General features: G+C 49.7%; 1 protein-coding gene across 2 annotated transcripts in view; it reads left to right on the plus strand.

Moving 5' to 3' along the window:
- Window positions 1–24,156, plus strand: part of RSBN1 (round spermatid basic protein 1) — a 235,610-nt gene that overhangs the window by 187,829 nt on the left and 23,625 nt on the right. The window contains exons 4-5 of one of the 2 annotated variants that reach the window (XM_078644427.1): window positions 350–492; window positions 20,123–20,290. In XM_078644427.1, coding sequence (XP_078500553.1) covers window positions 350–492; window positions 20,123–20,290 — 311 coding nt within the window. The remainder of the gene's footprint in view (window positions 1–349; window positions 493–20,122; window positions 20,291–24,156) is intronic. The other variant, XM_078644428.1, reaches the window with a different exon arrangement.

A 24,156-nucleotide genomic window follows, 5' to 3' on the forward strand; every position in this document is an offset into this window, starting at 1 on the left:
GACAACCATGGACTGGAAAAAAATTGCCAATGAACTGCTGCAGTTATGAAATTTCCTCAACCACACCAAGACTTTCTCCCAAACTATAAGTTTAAATTAAAAAAAAAATCCTGTATGTAATGTCATTTTGGCATAAGTATAAATTAAGTGCCTAGAAACCTCATTGAAATAGAGCTTGCGTTAGACATATTGTCCTTCTATTGTCAAATATAGCACATGGTTCTGAATTAAGTGTGGCTACTGGTGTGTTAATTCCCCTTCCTAGTTGCATACATTTTGTACATCAGTAAATGGGTGGTGTTTTTGAAGCTTGGTATGTGATTTCTGATGGGTTATTTTCTGGTTTCAGATGACATTGCCCTGGGGAACACTGTCTACTCTTAGGTTGCAGTGCAGATCGCAAAGTGATGATGGCCCTATAATGTGGGTTAGACCTGGAGAGCAGATGATACCGACAGCAGACATGCCAAAGTCGCCTTTCAAACGTCGCAGGTAAGTTAATTACTGGCTAGAATGAAAAGTAAATATGCAGCCAAAGTGGTTTAGACTGTGTGCTAAACAGAGGGAGGTGCTTAAATGCCTGTTGGACCCAGCCTCATGGCGTGGTCCTACCCTTGGACCCGGCCTCATGGCGTGGTCCCACCCCTCCCGAGTGGCGGGCCCCGGACGACATCGGCTCTCCACAGAGCGCCGGGCGGCCCTTTCCGCCCGATCCTGCACGCACCAACACTACCGGTCCGGTTACCACCACGGGCCACCACACCGGCCTGACTCCATCATGGGCCCATCACGTCCTGTGCACGAGGCCTCGCCCGACTCCATCTTGGGACCACCACGTCACGAACACGCGGCCCCGGCCCCAGCGAAGCCCCGACATCGAGGCGCCAAGATCTACCCAGGTGGTCGAGTGGCCACTCGACAGATCCCGGAGGAGGGGAGTTTCGATGGCCCTCCAACCGTCCCCGGACGCCTGGTATCGATCGCCCCCGGCATCCCTGGGTGCTGGCTCCACCCCCCTGCTGGGTGTCTGGACACCATCTTCCCGGCCCCTCTGGCCCCCAGGCGCGAGGGTCCGGACATCAAAGGACTCCAGTCCTATATCTGGGCCAGCCCTGGAGTAGGACGGCAGTTGTATCCTGGACTGGAAAGCCCTATTGACGCTGTCACGGCCGACACCAGAAGAACTCATTGTCCCTGTAACCCGAGGATACCCTGAGAGCCTGCTGGCGCTGCCGCGGCCCACCTTTGCCGAACCCTCTTGAGAGCCTGCTGGCGCTGCCGCGGCCCACCTTTGCCGAACCATCTTGAGAGCCTGCAGGCGCTGCCGCGGCCCACCTTTGCCGAACCATCTTGAGAGCCTGCTGGCACTGCCGCGGCCCACCTTTGCCGAACCATCTTGAGAGCCAGCTGGCGCTGCCGCGGCCCCTCTTTGCCGAACCATCTTGAGAGCCTGCTGGCGCTGCCGCGGCCCACCTTTGCCGAACCATCTTGAGAGCCTGCTGGCGCTGCCGCGGCCCACCTTCGCCGAAATCATCTTGAGAGCCTGCTGGCGCTGCCGCGGCTCGACCTCTCGGAACCCCCCGGCTCGAGGATTGAGAGCTGTGCGCAGGGTATCCCTTCATACACCCCAACCGAGACTGTCCCGCTACCCTGACCATCTCTTACGAGACTTTACAGACCCCTCGGTCTACTTGTACATATCGCTGAGAACCAGCAGCCTTTATTTCCTGATAAAGCTTACGAACTCGACCTCTGGTGTGGTGTCCATTTGTGGTGTGTGGTTACTCTGCTGTACGATCCTAGGAGAGGGCCCTCACCCAGGAGGCCTCTCAGCAACGCTCGGCTACTTCTTGACGGAGAGGTGGACCTAGGGATGGTCAGTCAGACATCCTCTGCCTCCCCCGGGGTCGCCTTTCTAACATTGGTGGCAGGCGACGGGATCCGAGCCGACGCAGATCGTACAGAGAGTAATTCACTCACTACCGAGAAAAACACACCGCGACCATGACTACTCAGGAAACCAGACCGACTGCGGAATTCCAGAAAGAAAAGATGGAAGATTACAGCCACAAGGAATTAAAACAATTCTGCAAGGACCTAGGCATCGCTACCACGGGCCTCAACACCAAAGAGGACTTTAAATCAGCCCTGCAAGCCTGGGCGGACGCCGATAACGCGCCACCCCAGAATGAAGACAACCCGGGCCCGAACGGACGCCCGGAGACCGACGCGAACCCAGCGGGGGAAAGACCCGCAAACCTGGACACGGGCCTCCCCCACGGAGACGCCCGAGAACAAGAGAGGAACCGGCTCCACGAGTTGGAGCTCGCCCGACTCCGACAAGAAGGAGAGATACAGCTGGCAGAAAGGAAATTAGCCCTCGAGCAACTACGGCTGGAAGGAGACCTAGAGGAAAGGCGAAGACAACGAAACCTCGAAGAAAAGAAACTCATGCTCGAGCATGAGCGCGGCCTCAAAGAACTGGAAATCAAGGCCAAGATAAACGAAACCGGCACCGCCGGGGGCAAGACCTCACCCCCGCCGGTGGACACGAAGGTGCACATACCCAAGGAGGTCGTCAAAGAATACTATAAGAACGACGACATCCAACAGTGGTTCAAAGCCTACGAGGTCGCCATGACCGCCCATCGAGTACCCCTCAAAGACTGGGGCGCCGGCTTATGGGGAAAGTTCATCAACGAGGGGAGAGACGCCCTGCTAGAGCTCCCCGACGCCGAGATGATGACCTCGTACGAACACATGAAGACCGCCCTCCTCACTCGCTACGGACTCACCCCCGAAATGTACCGGCAGCGATTCTGAGACTGTAAAAAAATCCCCGGTACCACTTGGGTGGAGTACGTGAACTTTTACAGCAGAGCCTTCGAAGGGTGGATCAGAGGCTGCCAGGTCACCACCTACCAGCAGTTGGTCGACCTCATCCTATGGGAACATCTTTCCAATAACTGCTTCATCGAACTCCGGCAGCACCTCCTCGACAGCAAATTGACAGAGCCACGAAAACTCGCTGTCGAGGCGGATAGATGGGTGAGCACCCGAGTTCCCCGGAGTCCGATGGGAGACTACGGCCGGGGATCCCCGGGGAACCACCGACCACGAGGCGGCGGAGGAGGCCAGAGCAGGGGCCGAGACACCCCCGCGGGATCATCCCCTACCTCCCCGTCGCCATCCCTGGGTTGGAGGGGGGCCCCCCAGCCAGACCCGGGCCCCGCCCGAATGTTACGTGCCACAGATGCCAGCGACAGGGCCATTATGCGAACGACCCTCTCTGCCCGATGAACCAGCGACCCGGCACCACCGGTCCCCCGAGCCGCCAGATCGCGGCCGCCGCCCTGAGTGCAGAGGGAGGCGAAGAAGAGGGCGACGACACCGAGCAGGCCGAGTGGGAGCCCGCCGCCATGATCTTAGCATGCCTGGGTGATCGAGACATGATCCCCCGAGACCCGATCCCAGGTAACACCCAGAAATACCGCCAATGGGTCACCATCAATGGACGCCGGTCCGAAGCCCTCCGGGACACTGGAGCCAGCGTGACGGCGGTCCGCTGCCACTTGGTGACCTCCGAACAAATTCTTCCCAACGTCTTGTGCCCAGTACGGTCGGCGGACAACTCTGAGAGTTTGTGCCAGATGGCCCGCATCCCCTTCGAGTGGGGAGGGGTGTCGGGCATGCTGAAAGTGACTGTCCGAGACGATTCCCCCGTGGACTGCCTCCTCGGGAACGACCTGGAAAGTTCCCTCTGGGCCGGCGTAGAGTGGAGAGAGCATCTGGGGATGCTAGGCCTTCCCGAGTGAGTTTGTGCGACCACCCGCTCCATGTCCGCCAGGGCCTCCACCCCAATGGAGGAAGCCCCGATCGAGGAGCCGGAGTGGCCCGCACCTCCACCGCCCGCCGTCCCCGAGGACGCCGACCCGGAACCCGGCCCCCAGGGGCCCAGCCATGAAGAAATCACCGAGCTCGGCCACCTTCCAGAACTAGCTCAGTGGCGCCAAGAAGGTGGCCCCACCCGCGAACAATTCTGACAAGAACAGAGCACCTGTCCCTCCCCCGAGGGAATTCGACGACAAGCCGCCACTCAAGCCGCTGGAAACCCTGCGGGGTCCCACTGGGTCTATTGGGACAATGACCTTCTCTACAGTGAGCAGAAGATTGTCGAACTAGGGGCCAGCCGGGTGCTGGTCGTTCCCCTCCGATTTAGAGGCTTCCTCTTGAACTTAGCACATGATGTGCCCCTCGCCGGGCACCTGGGGCAGGACAAAACTTACAGCCGCCTGGTGACTCATTTCTACTGGCCGAAAATGCGCAACGATGTGCATAATCACTGCAGAACCTGCCCGACCTGTCAAGCCAGCGGGAAGAGCGGGGGGAAAGTCAAAGCCCCGCTCCAGCCTTTTCCCGTGGTCACCACCCCCTTCGAGCGAGTGGGGATAGACATCGTAGGGCCCCTGGACCCCCGCACCTCTCAAGGGCACCGCTTCATCCTCGTTCTGGTGGACCATGCCACCCGCTATCCGGAAGCCATCCCCCTCCGAACCATCACGGCCCCAGTAGTAGGCCGAGCCCTAATGGGGATCTTCTCCAGAGTCGGCTTCCCCCGAGAAGTCGTGAGTGATCGGGGCACAAACTTTATCTCCAAGTATATGCGATCCCTGTGGCAACAGTGCGGGGTCACATATAAGTTCACCACCCCGTATCACCCCCAAGGGAATGGACTTGTGGAGCGGTTTAACCGAACACTGAAGGGAATGATCAAGGGCCTAGAGGAGCCACTACGACGCAAATGGGATGTTCTGCTGCCTTGCCTCCTGTTTGCGTATCGCGAAGTACCCCAGAAGTCCCTGGGGTTCAGCCCCTTCGAACTATTGTATGGGCACCCGGTCCGAGGCCCCCTCAGCCTGGTCAAAGAAGGCTGGGAGACGGCTGTCCGAGGTGCTCCACCAGATGTCTACCAATACCTCCTGACACTCCGCAACCAGACTCGGAAGTTCCGGGAACTGGCCGAAGCCAACCTGGAGGCTAGTCAGGAGGAGATGAAACGCTGGTATGACCGGAATGCCTCGTCCATCGAATTCGAGCCGGGCCAGCAGGTCTGGGTCATGTCCCCGGTTGAACCTTGCGCCCTCCAGGACCAATGGACGGGGCCCTTCAAGGTGGTGGAGCGCAAGAGCCCCGTCACTTACTTGGTGGACATGGAGTCCCCCAGGAACCCCCTCCGGGTTCTACACGCTAACCGGCTCAAGCCGCACTTTGCCCGCACCGAACTAAGTCTGCTGTTAGCGACCGATGACGGAGCTGAAGACGACTCCGAACCTTTGCCAGATCTCATGAGCACCACTGAGAAGGACGGCTCCATCGAAGGGGTCATGCTCTCCTCCACCCTGACCCCAGAACAGCACCATGACTGCCGGCAGCTGCTGGGGCAGTTTGCAGATCTGTTTTCCCTCACCCCTGGAGTCACCCGGTGGTGTGTCCACGATGTAGACACCGGAGACAGCCCGCCTGTAAGACACCGAGCTTTCCGAGTGCCCGACCGAGTGCGGGCCTGCATCCAGTCCGAGGTGGCCAAGATGCTAGCGCTGGGGGTAGTCGAACCCTCCGACAGTCCGTGGGCCAGCCCAGTTGTCCTGGTCCCTAAAGCCGCCGCCCCCGGCACGCCCCCGGAGCTCCGGTTCTGTGTTGACTACCGGGGGCTGAATGCCGTCACTGTAGTACATAGTAATAGGTTATCATTCTAGCTTTTCATAGAATATCCATACTTAGTGTTCTGTGTTCTGTATTCCTTGTATGTGGATTCTTCTGTGTGGCAGTTGACCGTTTGCTGCCGCACTGGAAGGTCTGCTCTTTCATGACTACTCAACTGGAATAAAGAACTTACTTACAACCTTTATATCTCCGGCCCATTTACTACAATATTTTGGCGACGAAGTTGGTGACGCGACGAATTTCAAGCGAACCCATCGTCTTCCCGGCCCAGCAAGTCAAGAATAGAACAGAGCAGACCGATCCGAGATGAAACTGATGAAGTTATCATTTTGAAAGAACTCAACTGTAAACGGAGTGCATCTGCCACGACGCCTCGTCTTCTCCTCTAAACGGCAAGTGGAAAAATGTCTATTTGATGTTCCTGTCTTCTATTAGCCGCTTACCTTATTGGGCTCCTCGCACTCCGGCCACTTCTTGCTCCTGTCTCTCCATCTTCTAGTATGATGGCGTACTAGAACGCCTAAGGGAGTTAGCGATTGCTTGACTGACGTAGCCAGCCTGCGCGCACTATTCGTGTAAGAGTCTCTGCTCCTGTGACGCATCTTGTGGTTAACACACGTCAGCGCTGCAAGCTACGTTCATACGTTCAACGTCCTCACGCTAAAGTGGCCATTTTGGATTACCATAGTTACCAGTTCCTCTCCGGCAAAGCAACGACGATGCGCACGTCTTTCGCGCATTCCTAGCAAGTAAATGTTTATTTTGTACAATTTTGAAAGCGGATAAATACTTGTGTACTGTACTTCAGTATTGACCATTGACTATATATATTCAAGCTCCACTGTGTGAAAATTCATTTTTTTTTCGTTTTTTTTCCTCACTGACTATCTTGAACAACAGTCACGATTTGAATATGTCAGAGCAGATAGCTCCTCACAGTGGTGCTGTAGTCTTACCGCCCAGCTTCTTATCCAATCCAGGCCAACCCAGCGTATCATGGGAAGATTGGTTCCCCATGTTTGAGAATTATTTAGATGCATTAGATGCGCAAGATTATTCTGCAAAGCGAAAAAAAGCTCTACTTCTGAGTTCACTGGGTAAAGAAGGCCAGCGTGTTTTTAGGTTCCTGCCACAGGCGCTACAAGCTGGTGCACAAGCTCCAGTTGACGAATATAAGGAAGCCATTTCTCGCCTCGAAGTCAGATATGCAAAAGAGGAGAACCTTGTGATGAACAGATACAAATTTTATACCAAGAGCCAAAAAACAGGAGAAACTATAGACGACTTTGTTTCGAGATTGCGAGAAATGTCTGTAAAGTGTAAATTTGGTAATATGACAGATGAACTGATTAGGGACCAGTTAATAGTACAATGTAATAACAAGAAAATACAGGAGCGCCTATGGGCGGCAAAGAACCCTAATCTTCAGACTGCAATTGACTTAGCAAAAGTTGTCGAACAGTCCGAGGGTTGTATGAGAGAACTAGAAAAGAGATCTAATTTAAGTGACGTTAGTGAAGTGTCTTGCCTTTCTCATAATTATTCTCCGCAGGAGGACGAAGAACAAGACGATGTTGCTGTAGTCAAGCAGAAGAAAATGTTTAACAAGAAGACATTGAATGTCAAGAGTCAAAATAGTTTTAGACCTTTTCCTTCAAAACAATGTATTAGGTGTGGTAGTTTGGGTCACACGTCTAACTCAAAATTTTGTTTTGCGGCCAAACAGGAATGCATGAAGTGTGGTAAGATTGGGCACTATGCTCGTGTGTGTAGGAGCAAAGCTCGTCCATCAGTCTCATGTGTAAGTGACATTTCTGATGACACTACTGATGACAATTACAAAATTTTAGTAGTGGAAAATGTTGAGTGTTCCCAACATGAAGACCACAAGAGAAGGAATAGACCAAAAGCGCTTTTCATTATTAATGATAAAAGTGTACATTTAATGGTTGACACTGGTTCGAGATACACCATTGTACCTAATTCTCTTTTCATGGATACGTGGGGATTATGCTCACTTCTTCCAAAGGATATTTCTCCTGGTGGGTATCAGGGAGAACCCTTAAACATCTTAGGCTATTTTGAAGCGAACATTAAGTTCCTCACTAGACAAATTTATGGAAAAGTTTGTTTCTGAATCTGGCCCAGCTATACTAGGCTGGGTACACCAATATGACCTCCACATAATTGTTAATCCCAGGGCAAATCCCCAGGTCATGGTAGTGGAAGATATGGAGTTACTTCCCTTACTGTCGAATTTTAAAGATGTCTTTGGAGAAAATTTGGGTTGACTCAAAGGCTACTCCCATAAAATAATCCTTAAACCAGACTCAATTCCTGTCCAACACAAAGTGCGACGCATTCCTATTGTCATTAGAGATGAAGTCAAGTCTCTTCTTGATGATATGTTAGCGTCGGGTGTTATTGAGCCTGTAGAGGCGTCTCCATGGGTTTCGCCTATTGTCGTCACCAAGAAATCTGACGGCAAGCTTCGGTTCTGTGTGGACCTCAGGTCGCTTAATCATTGTGTTATAGCTGACACCTTTCCTTTACCAAATATAGCTGAATTAGTTACCACATTAAATGGTGCCAAGTACTTCTCAAAGCTGGACTTGAGGAGTGCTTATCATCAAATCGATTTACATAAGGACTCCAAGAGTTTAACAGCATTCATCACTCCTTGGGGTACTTATCAATTTACCAGACTCCCATTTGGCCTGAAATCAGCAGCTAGTGTTTTTCAACGTTTAGTATCGAATCTTTTTGAAGGGGTATCTAAGGTTGTTTATTTCCAGGACGACATATTGATATATGGACTCACTGAAGATCAACATAATTTTACTCTTAAAATTGTTTTAGAGAAGCTGTCCAATGCTGGTCTCACTCTACGCAAAGACAAGTGTTTGTTTGGGGTGAATGAGGTGGATTATTTGGGATACACCATCACCTCTACTGGCATAAAACCCAAAAAAGACTTGTGTGAAGCTATTCGCTCTGCACCTGCCCCTTGTGATAAAGACCAGTTGCGCTCTTTCATGGGTTTAATAGAATACTATTCAAAATTTGTGAAAAGTTTTTCTGACAAAACTGCATGCATAAGGTTTTTACTAAAACGTGGTGTTAGTTTCATCTGGGGGACTGAACAACAGGAATGTTTTATAAATATCAAAAACGAGATCTGTGATGCTGCAATGTTGTCTCCCTTCGATGTTCACAACAGATCAATACTCACGGTGGATGCCAGTGCACATGGTTTGGGTGCCATGTTCTCTCAGAGGAAAGGGACATCAGAAGTCACAGTGGCTTTTGCTTCTAGAACACTCACTGACACTGAGAAAAATTATGCTGTCATTGAAAGGGAAGCGTTAGCTGCATCTTGGGCTGTGGAATATTTTCGCACGTACCTGTGGGGCATGAAGTTTACCTTAAGGTCAGATCACAAACCGCTCATTAAGGTTCTCTCACCTGGTGGAGCGGGAAAAGGCTCTGCTAGGTTGATGAGACTTGCGGCCAGGTTACAAGAGTTTCAATATACGTTAGAGTATATCCCTGGTTGGAGGAATGTCCAAGCGGACTGCCTTTCAAGGCTGTCTCTAGATTGGCGTTCTTCTAGTAGTATGGTGGAACCTGTGGGGTTAGATGATGTTGCTGTGGCGTCAGTTGAAGATGCTGTCTTTGTGGGTGAAGGTGTTTTCTCCTCTAGTGACTGGTCCAGAGAAATGAGCTTGGACGCCACTCTTCAGGAGGTCATCAAATTAGTTAGATTGGGGTCTAGGCGTGAAAGTTCTGTTTCTATTTCTGTTAGGCCCTACGTCAAGGTCTTAGATGAACTCTCTGTTGATAGTGGCATTCTTTTCAAAGGAGAAAAATTCATTCCACCCTTTGGTTTGAGAAGTAAATTACTGGCGTTAGCACATGAAGGACACATGGGCCAAACCCTAACTCAGAGGCGTATTAAGGACCACTTTTGGTGGCCTGGTGTAGACTCTCAGGTTGTTAATTGGATCGAAAATTGCCCTCTATGCACAGAAGGTGAGAAATGTCTGAAAACTGGACCTAAAGTTATTCCTGATGCACATGTTAAGGGTCCTAGCTTACCCTGGCACACAATCAGTCTTGACTTTATAGGCCCCATGGGTGAGTTGAGTGAGAATGATAGATTTGCCATTGTTGTTGTTGACATTTTCACTAGGTGGTTGGTTGTCCATTTTACAAATGATATCACTACATCGAACACTATTAGATTTTTGGGAAATCTGTTCAAGGAAGAAGGATTGCCTTCCGTCATAATCACTGATAATGGTCCCCAGCTCACGTCCAGAGACATGCAGGAATACTTAGAAGAATGTGGAATTTCCCATCATCGCACGTCATTGTATAACCCTCAAGGCAATGCTGTCTGTGAGAGAGCAAATAAAGTTGTAAAGGGTATAATCCAGATGGCTTTCAGTGGTGGACACATAGTCAGAAAAATGGTGAATGAAATGTTGTGGGCCTATCGTACCACTCCCTTGGCTGTTGGTGACTTGTCTCCGTTTCAATTAATGAGAGGACGTGACCCTGGAGGGAAATTGTTTCCCTCTTGGATGAGGGATGTTGTCACTTTGCAGTCGCATGGGGATTTGGAAAGTGTTCAGCAGAAAGAGGTTGAAGAATTTCTTCCACAGAGCTGCCTCAAGAATTCTCCTTTCTCTGTAGGAGATTTGGTAAAAATTAAGTTGGGCAGAATACAGAAGGGATTATCCAAGTTCAAGGGGCCGTTCAAAGTTAAGAAGGTTCTCAACCACTGTGTGATACTTAACAATGGGGAGTGCTGGAACTTTAGGAGGGTTGCTCTCTATAAAAGAGAGAAAACAGTTACTTCCCAGGTTATTAATGCTTCTACTCCTTGCATTTCCGATGTTCACACTTCTTCGAATAGTGGTTATGTGTTAGCTAATGATAAACTCGTTGAGTCAACTGTTCAAACTACAGTTAGCGTTTCTGGAGGAGGTGATGCTCCTTCTCGTTTGCAGATCTTTGCTCCTGTTCAAGATGGTGCTACTTCGCAACGTCCTCTTAGGTCTAGGAAACCTCCAACCTATTTGCAAGATTTTGTGTGTTAATTGTGTTTTTGTTTTTTTTTCTTCAAAAAAAAAAAAAAAGAAAGAGAGATGTGTAGTACATAGTAATAGGTTATCATTCTAGCTTTTCATAGAATATCCATACTTAGTGTTCTGTGTTCTGTATTCCTTGTATGTGGATTCTTCTGTGTGGCAGTTGACCGTTTGCTGCCGCACTGGAAGGTCTGCTCTTTCATGACTACTCAACTGGAATAAAGAACTTACTTACAACCTTTATATCTCCGGCCCATTTACTACAGTCACCAGGACCGACGCCCATCCCATCCCCCGGGCGGATGAACTGATCGATCGCCTGGGGGCTGCGAAGTATCTCAGCACCTTCGATCTCACGGCCGGGTATTGGCAGATCGGCCTCACACCTGGAGCACAAGAGCGATCAGCCTTCTCGACCCCTGAAGGCCACTACCATTTCAAGGTGATGCCCTTCGGCATGAAAAACGCCCCGGCCACCTTCCAGAGACTCGTGAATAGAGTGCTGGCCGGGCTAGAAGAGTTCAGCGCCGCCTACCTAGACGACATTGCGGTGTACAGCCTCCGCTGGGATGCGCTCCTGACCCACCTCCGGGAGGTCCTGACGGCCCTCCGTCGGGCCGGACTGACCATAAAGGCCAGCAAGTGCCAGATAGGACAAGGGTCCGTGACCTATCTGGGACACCAAGTAGGGAGCGGCCAGGTGGCTCCCCTCCAGCCAAAGATTGACGCTATCCAGGCCTGGGAACCCCCGGTCATCCAGACCGCCGTCCGAGCCTTCCTGGGGCTCACTGGATACTATCGGCGCTTCATCAAAAACTATGGGAGCATTGTGGGGCCCCTCACAGAACTGACCTCAAAGAGACTACCACAAAGGGTGCACTGGACCCCCGAGTGCCAGGTAGCCTTCGACACCCTAAAGACCGCTATGTGCACCGCCCCTGTGCTCCAAGCCCCCGACTACAGCCGGGAGTTTGTGGTCCAAACCGACGCCTCTGAGCACGGCATTGGGGGGGTCCTCTCCCAAGTAAACGCTGAAGGGGCCGACCTTCCCGTTGTCTTCATCAGCCGGCGGCTGCTGGCCAGAGAACAGCGATGGAGCACCATCGAGAGGGAAGCCTTCGCCATCGTGTGGGCCCTAAAGAAGCTCTGGCCCTACCTCTTTGGCACCCACTTCCGGGTCCAGACCGACCACCGGCCTCTACGGTGGTTGATGCAGATGCGGGGAGAAAACCCGAAACTGTTGCGATGGTCAATCTCCCTCCAAGGGATGGACTTCACTGTGGAGCATCGCCCCGGCAACGACCACGCCAATGCTGACGGCCTGTCCCGATTCTTCCGCCTCGGCGAGGAGAATCCCCAAGAAGATGGGTGACTCTCCCCTGCCTTCAGCTGGGGGGGACGCGTGTTGGACCCGGCCTCATGGCGTGGTCCTACCCTTGGACCCGGCCTCATGGCGTGGTCCCACCCCTCCCGAGTGGCGGGCCCCGGACGACATCGGCCCTCCACAGAGCCCCGGGCGGCCCTTTCCGCCCGATCCTGCACGCACCAACACTACCGGTCCGGTCACCACCACGGGCCACCACACCGGCCTGACTCCATCATGGGCCCATCACGTCCTGAGCACGAGACCTCGCCCGACTCCATCTTGGGACCACCACGTCACGAACACGCGGCCCCGGCCCCAGCGAAGCCCCGACATCGAGGCGCCAAGATCTACCCAGGTGGTCGAGTGGCCACTCGACCGATCCCGGAGAAGGGGAGTTTCGATGGCCCTCAAACCGTCCCCGGACGCCTGAAATCGATCTCCCCCGGCATCCCTGGGTGCTGGCTCCACCCCCCTGCTGGGTGTCTGGACACCATCTTCCCGGCCCCTCTGGCCCCCAGGCGCGAGGGTCCGGACATCAAAGGACTCCAGTCCTATATCTGGGCCAGCCCCGGAGTAGGACGGCAGTTGTATCCTGGACTGGAAAGCCCTATTGACGCTGTCACGGCCGACACCAGAAGAACTCATTGTCCCTGTAACCCGAGGATACCCTGAGAGCCTGCTGGCGCTGCCGCGGCCCACCTTTGCCGAACCATCTTGAGAGCCTGCTGGCGCTGCCGCGGCCCACCTTTGCCGAACCCTCTTGAGAGCCTGCTGGCGCTGCCGCGGCCCACCTTTGCCGAACCATCTTGAGAGCCTGCTGGCGCTGCCGCGGCCCACCTTTGCCGAACCATCTTGAGAGCCTGCTGGCGCGGCCCCCCTTTGCCGAACCATCTTGAGAGCCTGCTGGCGCTGCCGCGGCCCACCTTTGCCGAACCATCTTGAGAGCCTGCTGGCGCTGCCGCGGCCCACCTTCGCCAAAATCATCTTGAGAGCCTGCTGGCGCTGCCGCGGCTCGACCTCTCGGAACCCCCCCCGGCTTGAGGATTGAGAGCTGTGCGCAGGGTATCCCTTCATACACCCCAACCGAGACTGTCCCGCTACCCTGACCCCCTCTTACGAGACTTTACAGACCCTCGGTCTACTTGTACATATCGCTGAGAACCAGCAGCCTTTATTTCCTGATAAAGCTTACGAACTCGACCTCTGGTGTGGTGTCCATTTGTGGTGTGTGGTTACTCTGCTGTACGATCCTAGGAGAGGGCCCTCACCCAGGAGGCCTCTCAGCAACGCTCGGCTACTTCTTGACGGAGAGGTGGACCTAGGGGTGGTCAGTCAGACATCCTCTGCCTCCCCCGGGGTCGCCTTTCTAACAATGCCTTTCCATGTCATGGAAGTCCCTAACTTGTTTTTGAAGCCTAGTATTGAACTGCCAGTCTCCTCAAGCCGTATCCCCTGTCACTCCATTGATGTGAGCACTCCTGAATTGCTGAACATAATTTTTGTTTTATTTTTCTGCTCTATGAAAGGGATATATTCTAGCACCTGCATATGTTCTTGCGCTTCGCCTTTAGGGTGCAGTTATGGGTTAGTGATGCAATTTGTGTTTAATTTAAAAATTGAACGATGAAAATTCTACCGCATTTCAAAAGTTAAAACATGAACACGTTCCCGAAATGTCTACCTTGAATGGAACAAGCTGTACATTTACTTTTATGCTTGTTTTAACCAGATGTATTCCTTATTATTTCTTTAATTGAGATGCTACAATTAAAATAAAAGAATAAAATATAGCCTAATCTAAAGTAGAAAAAATATATACGTTCTAAAAGAGCATTTTATGCACCGCATCTCTTTCCCTAACTATATCAACAAAGTATAAAGCAAAGGCGAAAAAACATTTTTGAAATTGATGTGCAGTTCATATTTTACATTTTACAGCAGTTGACACCAGTCAGCCTAACCGTTTACAGATGGAAATTACTGTTGAATTCCATATATATTTGCTTTGTTTTATTCCACAATACTTAACAGTAGTAACCAGGGGTGGCTGGTGTTCATGGGCGAGATGGGCGCCGCCCTACCACCCTTGGGGGATACAAAAAATGTGAGCTGGAACACCGAGCAGCTAGCAATAAATTGTGCTGGCTGCTCGGTAAACAAACATGGGCAAATCTGTTTTTTTTGGGGGGGGGTGGGGATGATGGCTCTGAGTCTTGGCTCTCTGTCTCTGCTGCTCATGCTTTTGGCAGGGCGATGAATTCTTCGACCTGGAACCAGAAAGCAGAGCAGTGATGACACACAGGGGGGCAGGACCTGTGTCTCATTGGCAAAATACAGCTTTGAATTTGGGCGAACTTCGGAGAGCCCAGGGAGGAGTCTGAAGCTCCCCATTCATTGCAATGGCTGGGGGCGGGCCAGTTCAGCTTCAGGGAAAGTAGTGGGGTGGGGTGGGGCTGGGCCTCTGCCTCTTCCTCAAGAGAGACCCAGTAACAGTTGTTGTTTAGACTACTGATTGGTGTGCTGGGCTTTTGGGGGAGTGGTCAATCCAGAACTTTCCGGTTTAGGACGTGCACTCTGCAGTCACGAGTCGGAGCCTGGAGAGACAGAACAACATCGTGGTAGAGGCCTGGAGCAGCACACTGAATAAAGTAAGTATTATTATTATTTACTACAGCCAAGTGTGACCTGACCTCATACGACTAATAATGATGATGGCAGCAGCTTCAGGAGCGTGAATGAAAGCGTGGGTGGTAACTAGTTTAAACACCGGCGGTCGGACCTTTCACAGAATCACATGCAGACTCACTGCCAGTGAAAGCAGGCCTGGTCGCCAGTGTTACTTCTTAATTAGTCACGCACTGTGTGCAAGCTATCGGTAGGCAGCCAGCAGGTAGACACGGCGCCTGTACTTTTGATCTTCCTGTAGTTATGATTAAGAAGTCACTGTGTAGACGTACCGTATATCTAGAAATAGCTTGGCATTGGCAGTGATATTTGTTGCTGCATGGGTCTGGATCTATTTATTAGGTATGCTGTAATAATAAAAGCTTCATGGCCTATTTACATTTCAAATCTTTTCTACAGGATGAGACTATCGGGGACTGTGTGATTTACAAACCACCGTTTCAATGCTTCCCACAGATAGGCACAAGTGCGCCCTGCAGCCCTCCACCTCTCTCCCCCCCCCCCCCCCCCCCAACCCCATGCTGTCCCTTTCGCCTTGGCACTCCCGCACACACTTCCATCAGCTCTGAGCAGGCAAAAAATGGCATCCTTGTAGGTAAAGCCCCTAAAACTCCGGTTCTGAGCAGTTATTCCCCATTTCAGAACCACCTCCCACCATGGCCAGTGAACGTGAGGGCCAGCGGCGGTGCGTCCATTGGGGCGTTCGGGCGTTGCCCTCCCAATGCGCACTGCCGCCATCCGGGACCGCTAGTGTGCCTAAAATAAAACATTATTAAGACATTATTCAGACTAGTTTCTGGCCGGCCGGTCACCGGGCCGGACCAGAAACCATCAGGTAAAGGGGGGGGGGGCTGTGCAGACGCGCTAGTGCGCGTGTCCGCTTCGGACAGGTCATTTTTCTGCCCGGCGGGAACATGCGCTCTAGCCCCCCCCCTTTGGAAACCGGGGGTTGCCTCATGCCACAGCCCCCAGCCTCCTAATGGGGCGGGGAGTTTGGCTGCTCTCTAACCAATCCTGACCTGCTTGATGACGTCTGGTCACTCTCACCCCGCACCCGCAGCCACTTCCACACACTGTGCTGCCCGCTTCAGTTGATTCATCCTTGCTGCCTAGGGGCCCCCAAAAGATTTAATCCGAATGCGCCAGGTGGCATCGCTCTGTGCGCTAAGGCCGAGGGGGAGCCATTTGAATGACAGGCTGAGGAGAGATAAGAACAGCCTGCGAATATGTTTTTATTTACTGCTTTTTTCAGGGAATAATAACAGCACGCGTACTCTGGTGATTGATGCACTTTAATGGAGAGAGCTGTGATCAGTCTAGTGATAATTTTGACTCCTGCTAAAGCAGCTTAGAGTGTTAATGTTCCTGATGCGAAGCACAAAGTGTAGCATGCCTATCACAGATTTTTTTTGTAGATAGCTCAGTGGGTTGCTGCTTTTGCCACAGAGATCATTCTGTTTCTTGAACTTCATAGGTTACCATCCTTCGAACATAGCTCAGTGAATCATGACTGGCATCAAAGTGCTGCATGTAAACTGAAAGGCATTGTTTCAGAACATCTTTGGGTTTTTTTCTCGATCTTTCGTTATTCTATGTTTGCAAAAAATGATTCCTTTGGGTTGTAATACATTTTTATTTAAATAGACAATCCCAAACACTAATGTTTGATATCTTGAGTTTGTGGATAAGATTCCTGGACAGGCCAGTGGGCATTTTGTTGTATTAATAATGTGGCCACGGCAGGGAGGGGGGCGCGCGCGTTGGGGTTAAATGATTATGCTCCAGTTCCTAGGGATGCCCCGCCTGCTGTGATCACCATGGCAACAGAGATGAAACACCCTCTTGTTACTGCGAGTAGGACGCGCTTGCGAGCTACAGTGCGGAAATCATTTTCCGCCCCACCAGGTTCAAATGTCACCAGCCACCACTGGTGAGGGCAAAGATGACCATGTACCTCGCATGATCACAGTATCTTTATTTCAGGTGCTTGACACGCACGGATCTAGCTACTAAACGCAGTGAGACACTTTACAGAAACCATCTGCATTGCAGCAGGAGTGTTTCACACATGTGGTGGTGTGCTGGGGATAATGGGATGGGTGAGGTGCAGCCGAGAGCAGATTACACAGGCCAGGATGCAGTGTGGAGGGAGGTGGGACCTTAACACCGCGTCTGTGCCGCCCGTCTCACTCTGCAGTTTGAAAAGAACATACACGGACATGCCGACGGTCACACTGTGTCAATTGAAAAAGGCTGAGCTCCAACCACAGTTCCCCTTCTTTAGGGTCAGTAAATTATTAGAGACATCACTTCCTCCTCCCGGACCTCAGAGTATCCCACATATGCTGTTCACAAATAAACACTGGCAAAAAGTCACTTTCATTCTAGAATGTACCTAGCGTGTGATGTGGATTCTGCTTATCAATGTCACCTCGTCTATCTTACGTGCATTGTTGTTCGCTGCTCTTTAACACGTGAGCTCGGGCAGAAAGAGGTGTAAATTGTGCCCAAGATCACACCAGTAATTGTCAAGTTAGCCGATCAGGATTAGAATCCCGAATATATGGATCCAAAGATCATTCTGCTGAAAAATTGTTGGCTTAGTTATAAAATGGGCCCAGAGAAAACGGAACTAATTCCCATTTCCAGTAATAACAGAACTCCTTCTCCCACACAAATTGGAAATCGTCACAATGCTCGGTGGTCCTATGAAGCGATACATAAGTTGTGGCAGCCATTAGGGTAGTGCACGAGGTACCATTGGCACTGCGTTGCCACTGTGACTTGTGGGGGGTCTCAGTCTGCACCAGAAGTGAAGCCATTGTGTCACGGGCCCTGGCTGGTGCCAAGAATGAAATGGGCCCACTGGCAGTAGCTGCTCTTTGAATGATGAAATACAGTTGTGATCAAGGTTCAGTCAGCCCTTCAGGTCTTTGAGCCCCGGTGCGACTGCTGAACAAGTGGAATCTACGCCTATACTTTGCACAGGACCGAGGCATTCTGTACTGATATGCTTTGGAACAGGTATCACGTTCTGGTGTGACTCTGGTTGGGTAATAGCTTCATTTTAATTGCGGAGAGTGTGAAGTTTGGTGTATGAAAGGTCTGTATCTTATCTCAACTTTATGTGTGGAGAGGATGTGGCGCAATGGTCAGAGCGCCCAACTTTAGAACTGGAAGCCAGGTTCGAGTCTTGGCATCGACTCGAGATCCTGTGATTCTAGGCAAATCCCTTAATCTCCCCTTGTCTACTAAAAAATGAATGTGCCAGTCTGTAATGCTACTGAAATACTTTCTGGTCGAATTCGTGCTATATAAAACTGCAAAAACAAACAACAAAATGTGTAGCGCATACTAGTGACTTTTAATGCTAAGTTAGGCATGATGGCTTTAGCCTCCTCATGGAAACAAGGCTGTGATTCAGACTTGATATTCACAGATTTCGTACACCAAACTTCATACCCACCGCAATTGAACTGAAGCTTTTACCCAACCAGCTCAACCCACTGAGCTACTTCTGTTTATAAAACCACTCTCTGGTGATAATAGCTGATAGATGTATTTATTGGGCATGTTTAAAGCACTTATTCCCTGGAATGGAGTTTCATGGCGCATTTTACTTACAAAGGTATTGTATTGCAGAAATATATATCCGATGTCACCACCTAGCATCCCCTCGCCCATTCCCTACCTTCACCCAGCTGAGAAGCATTTATCCACAAAGCATTTGGGTTCCATGGTTTTAAGATGGCTTATTGAGTTAATGCGCAGGCTATGGACTTCAGAGTTTAACCTGTGGGGCACTGGCTCAAATACTAAAAGGGCTAACCCAGCGTTTCATCTTTCTAAAACTCATTAAAAGAAGCAGAGATGGGCAATAGCAGCACATGATGTACCAAGCTTTGCATAATCTGCACGCCCCTCCACCAATCAAATTTCTCCATCTTTGAGCTCCTTGCTCTTTCATGAACTCGACTGAGTGCCCTGCTGCTGAGGTGTATGTGTGTGTATTATCTGCAGGTCACATTGATGCACCAGACAGGCCAATTCATTAACCCCTCTCTGTCCATTATCGTTCCCTGTCCGCCATCACTAGTTTAGAGCTGGTACACTTTCCTGGGTTGCTTGCACCCAAACTGTTAGTGCTCCACTCTCTCGAACATTTATGTTAACAAATGTAGAATTCTTATTGCCTTTCCAATGGCATTGAGGTGATCGTGAGGATATTTATTTTGTCTTGTTTATCGACCCAGTGTGATTTATTGCAATGTAACATTTGTTAGAGTTTGATATTTTACCTTTAATTTGGCCACTCATTTTCCATGTAATGTATGTTATTGCCTTTTGTGAGGCTACACTTTCTATCGCCAGTGATGAGTCTCTGCACAGAGTACAGCATTTTGAATTTTCTTTGACGAAGCGAGTGGGTCACATTTAAAGTGCTGGTGGTGTGGTTGATTTTTTAAATCACATAGTTTAGCTGCTGGAATCTAACCTCTTAGGCCTGTTATTCCAGAGGTGCCCTGACTTAATTATTGTAGTAACCCAGTCAGGAAAGGATAAAGTCACAGTGAGTTAATAAAGTGGTGCCTCTGCCAGAGAGAATGATTCTTTCTCATCAACTTGAGTTGGAAAGTGTTATTAGGCTATGATCCAATTTGCAAAGCAAAGCTCTGCTCAACTAAACTCATCCATTTTTTGTAAAATGTTCTTGCGTTTCCCCCGCACCCTCCTTTTGCAGCTCGGCTCGCTCGCTTCGCTCGCTCGCTTGATATACCACGGTACCATTTTTCGCCTCACCACTTTGAAAACCCACCAGCCGCCCCTGGTAGTAACTTTTATTTGAGTGTGCATGCTGGCAGGGGTGTAGCCAATATGTCGTGGTCCTTAGCGCTAGGAAGGGAAATGGTCCCCCTAATCGCTATTATAACTGTAAAATACAGCAATATTTAGGGTTCAGTGGGTCCCAATCCGCTGCAGCAATCGAAGCTACGCTCGTGCATGCTGGTATCCTGGTCATGAAGGTACACAAGACCGACCAGAGAGAGGCGGCTTTTGTTTCTCCACCTGGCACCCAAGGCAGTTTTAGCTTGATCACTGATCATTCAAGTGCCACATAATGACTGTACTGTAACATGCGCGGCCCGAAGCATCTTTGCTAATAATTGTTTGAGTGGTAGACAAGCATTTTGCAAATCAAATGAAAGAATGCATGGTCAATGATGTATTGATGTAATTCTGTTCTTTACAGATCAATGAATGAAATTAAGAACCTTCAGTACCTACCTCGCACGAGTGAGCCCAGAGAACTTCTCTTTGAAGACAGGACGCGGGCGCATGCAGACCATGTGGGGCAGGGCTTCGACTGGGAGAGTACTGCTGCTGTTGGGGTTCTGAAAGCTGTACAATTTGGTGAATGGTAAATAATAACGTTGTAACCTGCCCTTTCCCACGGGCAATTGTAAAATGCTCAGTTATTTCCGGGCGTTTCTGGTTCCACCCAAATAAACGTAACATCTGATCCAGTCTAACAAATGATTTCTAGACTATGAGAAGCAGCAAAAAATGAAATTGAAACAAATGAAGAATTAACATCTTAATAAGTGTAATTCTGCTAATTATGGAGCGTGGAAGTCCTCTCCAAATCTCCCTAAGGTTATCTATCTTCCCTACAACTGGGTCATAATCATCCCGAAAAAGGTTTCCCTCTCTATTTAGAGAAATGTATCCCTAAACCGTAAAAACCTGACTTGTTTGTAAGGCCTGGTTTATATTATGCAATGTAGGAGCACCATATCGTCTGTGTGTAATTTAATTATAGGAGCCCCTGTAACAGGTGTTAAAACCGGTCTACTTTTACGTAGGGCTTGGGCCGGTGGTTCTATAAACATAGCAAATAATATTGCAGGGTGCCCCGCTCCAGCAGTATTTCCCCTACTTGTGCATTGTCAATAATCCGTTGGACCCTTGCACACTGGTGGAAGGCTTAGATTGACCACAGGAGTTAAGAGGGTACTCGAAAGTTGGCCATGGTGTAGACAAAGAACACTTCCAATTCATCGGTTCAAATGCCTTTTCTTCCTCCAACAGGATAATGGCTGCTGGAATAGTCTGATGAGTGTTTGTAAATGCCCTTCTACCTCTGATAATCCCAGTTTGATGCAAAGGGATCCGAGCTGGGGCCACAGTGTTTTATTGCCTAAAACATTACATTTGGTATATAGCTTATAGTCGGTATTTAGAAAAGTGATTGATCAATAAGACCTCAGGGCTGTTATGTGTTTACCTTTTTAGGTCTTGTGGGCGTGGCAGCTCAAAACGCTGCTCCGCCTCTTCGAGAGAGGTTGTATATGTAAGATTTCTAAAAGGGACTCTAAGCCCTTCCCCTCTTTTCCTTTGGGTAGCGTCAGCGTTTATGGTAAACGGTGCCTTCCCAATGGAAAGGAGTGTTTTTGGGTGCCACCCTTTCCGTTTTTCGGACAGCCCCTCCGGACTCCATGGCCTGGTTTGCGGCTGTCATGAAGACTTTAATTATCTGCTTGTTTATTTTAACAAGCAGATAAGAAAATTCTTCAGTACAGCCCTGAAGCAGGCATGGAGCGGAAAGGCGCACAGGGTCACGGGGAGGACAGGGGGATCCCGGCAGACTCTGTGTTTTGCACGGGCAGCCTCTCCTCGCTTGAGCCCCCCCCACCCAACCGCCCCTTGAAGCACATGTCCATTCAGGGAGCCTCTCCTCTCCCCCCACCCCCTCCCTGCTTGGTGCACACAAGCTGCTGGCCCTTGTTTTACTACTTACTACTACTTTTCCTTGCTTGCAGTAGGCCCATCAGCACTTGTTGTTAGCTTATTGTTTTGGATGATAATGTGTGGCCGTGTGAAGCTTTAAAATGTGTTATTATTAAACCCGATAGAACTCACACATTGATCTCTAAGGATGAAGGCCTGAACCAGCCCCACTTGGATGCGAACCTGTCGCCAGCAGGCAGTGACTGATCCAGCCTCAAAATACATTATGTATTTGAGAGGTACTTGTATTTTATTTACAGTGTTGAGTTTCTGACACCAGGCACCTCTGCCCTCTAGCGCAATTACCCCATAGACCTTCTGGTGTACTATAAATGTCAATCTCCAGGATGGTTTTGTAGCGCGGTGACACCACCCATGTCGCACATGGCGCTCTCTGATGGCAGACACATCAGTAGCAGGCAAACTTACAAGGGCTTCACGATTTAAGGGGTGAAAGGTCCCGATCCCTTACTAGCCGAATATTGAGCTGAAATTGTAGTGCTGATGCTTGCCCTTGACAGGGGAAAAATCCCTTATCCTAATGTAGATAAGGTTCAGCAGTGTTGTAAGGGCAAGATTGATTTATCTTATTTTTTAGGAAAAAATTCCAATCAGACCAGAGTTCATTTTGTAGAGCGTTTATGATGGTGTTGTCACTCTATCCGTGATAGTGAGTTTAGAGAGTAAAACTGACAGCCAACACGTGTTTCACCCCTTACACGGCCATCAGGCCTGAGGCTTCTTCAGGGCGTAATTTTTGGTTATTTAGGAAAAGTTTCTCCTGGATCGTTAGGTTCTATCTGGTGCTCTAAATGACGGGCATAATTGCCGTGGGGTTGGTGTCTCAGATTGTCGGTCTCGTGTGACTGTTAACGAGGTCACAGGACACAAGGATGAGATATAGACAGTCTGGGGTTATCGGTACCTGTGAACTCTATCAATAGGAATGATTACACTACAGTTCCCTGGATGCTTTGTGTTTGTTCTCTAAAACCAGCACTGTCCGAAAGCCCCTATTATGACACGAGGAGAGTCGACAGCCATACGTGAAATACGCTTACTTAGCAAAGCATTGCATCCCTCGTTCCCGCTTTGTCTCTCATCACCAGGTTTCCGACACCCGCTCCACACACAAACCTATCTGCTGCCCCTACGTTTCTGACAATCCTCTGAGTTTGACAGATGTGCTTTCCAGGGAGCAGCGGGAGGGGGGGTATGATTCTGCTTAAGTGCAGAAGGTCAGAAAAGGGCTTGGGTCTGCAGGATCAGGTGGGGGAGGGGGCCAGTGAAGTTATTATATGGCGTCACTGTTGTGCTCCTCACCTCCTTGATTGGTGTAAACAGATAAGAAAAGGCATAGCGGGTAGGCTCCCACTACCTTAATGACTCCTGGTCATCTGCCGAGCCAAGGAACACAGGCCCACGTGCAAGATTACAACCTGTCGAACTGTGCTTATCAGAATACCCTTGGCAAGGGTATAGGCTGACCTCGTAGCCCAGTGGCATAAATGTGCATTGTGGTGGGGCTACCTATTGTAAGACTCAGGTTTTAACAATAGATGCCTTACACTGACAGGCTTCGAGGGAGCACAATGCCTGCTGGGTTGGAGAGTCTATGTCTCCGATTAAGCTAAACCCTACCATTCTCCTCTTACTTTTGCGGAGTAACACTTCTCACATGGTTCGCTCTAAGAACCCAACACACTTATAAACAAGCACTGCCTATGTACAAGAAAGCTGTACAGTGCTTAATTTGTGCTGGTGGTTGCAGGTACTGGGCGGTTCATTTAGAATGCAATAGGTCTCGTACTGACATTATTTTGAGCTATTGACATTGTAAATAACATTAGGTTTTTTTGTTTTTCTTTTGTAAATAAAAGGCATTGTAATTTAAAATACCACTAGCTAAATGTTTGCTTTCAGCTATTGTCATTGTTAATACCATTGCCTTTTATTTATGTTAAAAAAAACACAATTAAAATGTATTGTCATTTGCAATGTCAATAGGAATTGCCTTTTATTTATGTTTTACAAAAGAAAAACAAAACAAAAATGTCATTTACAATATCAATAGCTTAGAATAATGTCACTGCGAGACCTATTGCATTGTAAATGCTTGTTTAGGAATATTAATCCAGACCTGTCTATAAAAAGAACTTTTGAAACTCTGGACCAAGAGCATCTCTCCCCCCTTCTCCCCCCCTCCCCTGCCCCCCCCCCCCAATAGCTTTGGCATTGACCAGCTGGTCGGTCTCTCTCACTCTCACACTCTCCTCCCCCGAGGCTTCAGGTGTAATAGAGAGTGAGACCACGCCTGCCAGAAAATCCTCAATTTGTTGCTCTGTTGCCCTCTCTGCCACACCTACATTATCACCCAAATACAGGGTTGAATAATATTGGTTAAAAAAACTTGCCAGATTTCCTCAGTCTTATTCGTGAGCCAATTCGTATGAGGATCTTTAACTTGAAAAACCAAATTGCAACTTTTTCTCTCTT

The sequence above is a fragment of the Lissotriton helveticus genome, chromosome 5_1, assembly GCF_964261635.1.
Source record: "Lissotriton helveticus chromosome 5_1, aLisHel1.1, whole genome shotgun sequence".
In the NCBI taxonomy this organism is placed as follows: domain Eukaryota; kingdom Metazoa; phylum Chordata; class Amphibia; order Caudata; family Salamandridae; genus Lissotriton; species Lissotriton helveticus.